The sequence below is a fragment of the Diaphorina citri genome, unplaced genomic scaffold (genome assembly GCF_000475195.1).
Source record: "Diaphorina citri unplaced genomic scaffold, Diaci psyllid genome assembly version 1.1 scaffold12625, whole genome shotgun sequence".
Taxonomy (NCBI): Eukaryota; Metazoa; Arthropoda; class Insecta; order Hemiptera; family Psyllidae; genus Diaphorina; species Diaphorina citri.
In genome coordinates, this window is record NW_007389995.1 from 8,369 (window position 1) to 14,353 (window position 5,985).

The 5,985-nt window shown below is 44.6% G+C and overlaps 1 protein-coding gene across 1 annotated transcript; it reads left to right on the forward strand.

The window, feature by feature from the left end:
• Positions 1 to 590: 590 nt before the first annotated feature.
• Positions 591 to 5,767, forward strand: LOC103522906 (facilitated trehalose transporter Tret1-like). The gene is made up of 7 exons (XM_008487992.3): positions 591 to 707; positions 1,175 to 1,310; positions 2,207 to 2,463; positions 3,447 to 3,623; positions 4,177 to 4,377; positions 4,831 to 4,974; positions 5,733 to 5,767. The coding sequence occupies exons 1-7, from the start codon at positions 606 to 608 to the stop codon at positions 5,748 to 5,750; spliced, it is 1,035 nt and encodes a 344-aa protein (XP_008486214.2). The 5' UTR covers positions 591 to 605; the 3' UTR covers positions 5,751 to 5,767.
• The last annotated feature ends 218 nt before the right edge of the window (positions 5,768 to 5,985 follow it).

A 5,985-nucleotide genomic window follows, 5' to 3' on the forward strand; every position in this document is an offset into this window, starting at 1 on the left:
AGTCAACAGGTGCTTTTATCAAGAAATTCGTGCTATAGCCCAGGAAATGCTGGAGACAGTATGTCGAATTTTGCATACAGATTGACCGTCGTATGTATGAAATCTAAAGATAAACTTAAGTTTAACTTGAAATGAAAATCTTGCCAAATTTCATGAAATCTAGCCAGTTATCTCAAGAAATGACATGAAATTGGCAACATTGTTCGTCTTAAGTTAAACTTAAGTTTATCTTTAGATTTCATACATACGACGGTTAATCATAGTCCATTTTTTCTCAGATTTTTTTTTCAGGGATTCGAACCAAAGTCTTTTCGGTTATGAATCCAGTGTGTTTGCCTTTGCAACTGCACTAATAGGACTACTTTACAAGCTACCTTTACCTATGTATATGTAGGTATTTGTTGAATTTTCGATACTCTAACTAGTATAACTGCTCTAACATTTCATAAAAAAAGACTATTTTACTAAAGTAGGTATTCAATACCAATACCTATCTATCCATCTGTGAAAGCAAATGCTCATGGTAAAACTGACATTGAAGTTACACCCACATACATATACCTAACATAAACGCACCTTTACCGTGTGACAATTCTGCCACTAGAATGGCATCTACCTCGGGTGCCGTCGATAAATTTTCCCGAGAAGGTCTGAAAAGCAGGATGACCAAATTGGTTCAACAGATTCCTGGCTACGGTGCTGTCAAGGTGGGTGCCAAATATGGTTAAGTGGGTCGAAAAACGACTCTACGAAAACGAGATTCGAAACGAACTATTGACGCGAGCTGATTTCTGTCACACTGGACTGCAGTCCGGGATTGAGCGTCTAAACGGCCCTTCAGACTTAAGTGTCTCAGACGGTCTGGCATACCTAGAACTGAAGCTTTTTGCACCAATCAGACCGCGATCTATCAGGCGATCTGAGCGTGAGTGGCAGGCTTAAGTCTGCCCCTCAGGACGTTTTACAATATCAGAAGGTTAGACCTGCAATGAACCCTTGACCTAACCAGGTTAATATTTCATTTCTCTTATGACAAGACAGCCAGGGAAATCGTTTGTCTGGGACTTTCCACCAGTGACATACTATTAATTAATTAATTTATTTTTTAATTTATTTCTTATCGTTTTTTTACCAGCGTTTAATAATCTCCCCGTTTTCTTCTTCTGCTCCTCAGTTTGACGACGTAAAGCCTTTGGTGTCACCGGTCGACAAAATGGCGGCAGAGACAAAGATGGGCATCAGTCAGCAGACGCTGGTCTCCAATCAGCAGAAGGCCAAGAGAATCACGCAGTATATGGCAGCTCTTACAGGTAATACTGAAGAGATATAAATCAGCAAACCTGCGTTGGTTTTGAAGAAAGATTTATTAGACGTTTAAGGGCTGGGTATTTCACATCTAGACTGCAACTTGTAGTATACGACAATTTTGATGTTGAGGGCTACATAGTCTTATGAGCCTGTTCACACTTAAACTTCAAGTTTAAGTTTGAACAGGCAACATACTCCTCCTTCTCCTCGTCCTTCTTCATCATCAACTTCAAGTTTAAGTGTGAACAGGCTCATAAGACTATGTAGCCCTCAACATCAAAATTGTCGTATACTACAAGTTGCAGTCTAGATGTGAAATAGCCCTAGAGGGAACTAGCTGTAACGAATAATGCCCGTCACAATCCGTCCCATTCGCGTTTAGACCGTCTGACAGACAGTCGGACCATGTGAAACGGAAAAAGCGGAAAAGCCCAAGGTATTATCGTTCTGAAGAGAGAAGGAGAACAGGATATAGGAGAAAGCCAGCCGTTCCGAGAACGAAGCCCATCTTTTTAGGATACAGTTTGCCATAGACGAGAATCGAATCTGCCACCTAGGTCCTAGCGCTGACAAGGCAGACTAGGCTAGCTCTCCAAGCTAAAGCTAACTAGGCGAGCAAGGGATCAAACACTCCAAGCTAAAGCTAACTAGGCGAGCAAAACTCAGTTTTGGCCTCTGCTCTGTAGAGTCTTTAGACGGAATTTTATGGCTTTATCCTTACAAGGCAGGTTGGGCTGGCAAAGGCAAGGGATCAAATCTTGTTCCTCCTCTCTGAATCGTTACCAAGACCCATCTAACTTACTTTACTTTACTTTCCATGTCCTGATTAACTGATAAGGACACAGAAAGTAATTATCGACCCATCTAACTAACTTCATTTCCCTTTCTTCCTCCGCAGCCACGATAGGCGGGTTCATAATGGGCACCATCCTGGGTTGGACATCGCCGGCGGGAGACCGTCTCATCGCGGGCGAATATCCATTTCTCGTCACCGAGTCTGACCTCTCGTTCATCGGGAGTTCGATGGCCCTAGGCGCCGTTTTCGGAAGCCCCGTGGTGGGGAATCTGGTGGACACTGTGGGCCGAAAGAACACCATGCTGCTGCTCGCGGTACCCACGCTGGTGGGGTGGGGACTGATCATCTGGTCTCAATCGGTGAGTAGACATGGATCGATACATTGAGATCTGATCGATTTCATATTTAAGGGTCTAACGACGCTTTCAGTAGCAACCAAGGTCTTCCTAAGGCCAGCCACTCACTATCAGGGATAACAGACAGGTACACCTGATCAGGGATAACAGACAGGTACACCTGATCAGGGATAACAGACAGGTACAACTCTCAGGTCTACGTGATAGTGAGTGGCTGGCTTATTGGCAGGGGTTTTTGGGTTGTTCAGTTTACCTGTATCTTCAAAAAATGTCTTGGGTTCATGAATAAATAAGTCGTAGAAGAAAAAGAAAAGTTCCGTAAATCTTAATTTTTTAAAAGATGTTTAACGAGATAACACCACCTAACTAGGCACATGCCATGGCAGGGGTTTTTGGGTTGTTCAATTTACCTGTATCCTGTATCTTCAAAAAATATCTTGGGTCCATGAATAAAAAAGTCGTAGAAGAAAAAGAAAAGTTCCGTAAATCTTAATTTTTTAAAAGATGTTTAACGAGATAACACCACCTAACTAGGCACATGCCCTCTATTGTAAATAAGATACTTTCAAGTAATCCATCCACCCACCTCGGGTGGCTGAAAACGGGGTATCTACAGGCTTTCGCCTCAATTTCCCTAAAAGTCACATAGTCGACCCCGTCGATCGACGAGGTGAAGTGTCGAATCTATGTTTCGACGGTTGATCTTTCAAGTAATCCATCCACCCACCTCGGGTGGCTGATTAAAAGGGGGTATCTACCGGCTTTCGCCTCAATTTCCCTAAAAGTCACATAGTCGACCCCGTCGATCGACGAGGTGAAGTGTCGAATGTTTCAGTTGACGGTTGATCGACAGAGTCGACCATTTTTGGACACACCTTAACAATTTTCATTTTTCAGGTGATCATGTTCTGCGCTGGTAGACTCTTGACGGTTGATCGACAGAGTCGACCATTTTTGGACACACCTTAACAATTTTCATTTTTCAGGTGATCATGTTCTGCGCTGGTAGACTCCTGACCGGGTTTGGCGGGGGCAGCTTCGCCGTGGTGGTTCCCATGTACACGGCCGAGATAGCCGAGACTGAAATCCGAGGCACACTGGGCACCTACTTTCAGTTGCAATGTACGGCCGGGATTCTGTTTGTGTACGCGGTGGGAAGCTGGGTAAGTGTCAAGTTCCAATGTGTAAGGCCAGCCACTCACTGACGACAGGATCAGGTCTACCTGAAAGTGTGTGGCTGGTCTAAGATGAGATCCGAATTTTACGGCTAGACTACTCAAAGTCAGTAGACAGTTGGTCCCTGTCTGACATCCAGTAACAATCCAGTCCAGTTGGGAAAAATGTATAGATAAAAATCCAATTGAAACTGGCCAACCAAGCCAGCCTAGGTCACGGGTTCGATTCCCGCTACCATCCAAGATAGCTAGGCTGGCCGCGATAAAATTCGCAGTGGGCAGATTTTACCCTCAACGGATAAGGTTCGTTCTCGGAAAGGCATGGTTTCTTATCCTGTCTTCCTTCTCTCTTCGTTTTCGGGACGATAAGACCTTGGCAGTTACAGTTCTCTCTATGAAACTTTTTTTTAACCCAGGTAGAAGGTTAGCCCAGGTGATTAAAGAGCGTAAATTTGAGGTCAAAATGGACATCGGTAGGTGTTTCATCCGCCAATCATCCCACTTAGTTCTACCCTGATTCCCCTCCGTCTCCCTTCCACAGGCATCCGTGTACGGTCTGAGCATAATCTGCGCCCTGTTGCCCATTTTCTTCGTCGGTCTCATGCTCCTCATGCCGGAGAGCCCTCAGTTCCATCTGAAGAAGAATCGAGTGAAGCAAGCTAAGGAATCTCTGCAGTGGTTCCGTGGTAGCGAGTACGATATTGATTCTGAGATTACCGACATGCAGAATTCACTTGAAAAGGTACTATTTATTTCACCCTGAGTAACCGATAAACTGATGGGTCCTGTTGGTGCTGTGATGGTCCGCTGGTTTGCGGTGCAGAAAATTGTAGGTTTGCTATCGGAAATAAAAGACATTGCCAAGTGGGTATCACACTAGGCACAGAGGTCCCGGGTTCGATTCCCGGCGGGGTCGAAGTTTTTTCGGCTCTGTGCTTGGATTTCGGGGTGCACTCAGCCTCGTGAGGCCAATCGAGTACGAATAATTTCCAAGGATGACTCATTCTGAACCTCATTGAAAATTTGAAAGAAACCTCAAATCGTAATTTCCTTAACTTTAGTCCAAAAGTCCAAAGGAAAGGATTTACTATGTGGAATTGTACGATTATAACATCAATAAGCCAGCCGAGTACACTCTCCAAATAGCTCAAAAAATTACTCATTTGATCCATTTTCTCGTTGTTTACCGTTCCAGGAACGCTCGGACAAGGTCCCGCTGATGCAAGCATTCAGCACACCAGCAGCTAAGCGAGGTCTGCTGATCGGATTGGGAGTAATGTTCATTCAGCAGTTTGGTGGCATCAACGCTGTGGTGTTCTATACCGTCAAGATCTTCAAGGTAACGCCCAGAGAAACCTGAGACCAGCCGACTGAACTATCAGGGTAGACTTGATCGGGTTCAGTCTAACCTGATAGTGAGTGGCTGGCCTAACATAATTACATTGAAATGGAGGAAATTTTCTACGAAATCCCTGTATGCGACTGCGACTTCCAGTATTTAGGACTATGTGTACCATCCAAGAGTCCGGAGAATCCTACACTCTATATTCTGTGTATGTCTCCCTAACTTGGTTCCAATTAAAATCGTTTGCAAATTTCAGGCCTAAAAAGCTACCACACTCATTTCAGTGGCGCACCAAGAAGTGTTATTTAAGGTCTTGGGCAGCCGTCACTATCAGGTAGGCCTGACAGGTACAGCTGAATCAGGTCGCGTCTGTCAAGGACTGCCTGATACCTGATGCCGCCACACATACTAGTCAGAGTAGCAACTAACTCTCACAGTACGACCGGACACCTGATCAGCGTCTATCTGATAGTGGCTGGCTTAAGAAGAGTCAAGTCCCTACTATGGGTTTTTATTGATTCAAACTAGCTACCCCGTCCCGTGGTTCAAGTCAAGTCAAGTCAAGAAATTTAGTGTGATGTATTAAGCAGGGAATACCAGTACAGTCAACCATTCTATTTTTTTTCTCTCCGTTATTCTCCTTTTACTTTGGTCTTTTCCACTCAAGTAGGGTCAACATTTCTTGTCATTTCATTTTTTTTTTTTTTTTTTTTTTTTGTCCATAAACAACAAAGATTTGTTGTTTCCTTCAGGACGCGGAAGTTCTCTGAACCCGAACCTGTGCACCATCATCGTCGGCACCATCCATGATGGTAACCACTTGATCGCCACCATGATAGTAGATCGCTTGGGGCGCAGAATTCTCCTCACTAGTGTCGGCGGTGATCATGGCGCTCTCTACCCTCACTATGGGGTGACTACTTCTATCTGAAGACACTCTGGTAGGTGGATGGCTGTCCAAACATCGGTGGCTCCCCCTGGGCAGATCTGTGGTGGTGTTCATTC

What these genes read in the sequence shown, in the direction of transcription:
- LOC103522906 (XM_008487992.3), top strand. Translation starts at nt 606, where the DNA reads ATGGCATCTACCTCGGGTGCCGTCGATAAATTTTCCCGAGAAGGTCTG. An exon ending in TGTACGCGGTGGGAAGCTGG is followed by an intron (nt 3,624 to 4,176) that starts GTAAGTGTCAAG and finishes TCCCTTCCACAG; the next exon opens with GCATCCGTGTACGGTCTGAG. An exon ending in TGCAGAATTCACTTGAAAAG is followed by an intron (nt 4,378 to 4,830) that starts GTACTATTTATT and finishes TTACCGTTCCAG; the next exon opens with GAACGCTCGGACAAGGTCCC.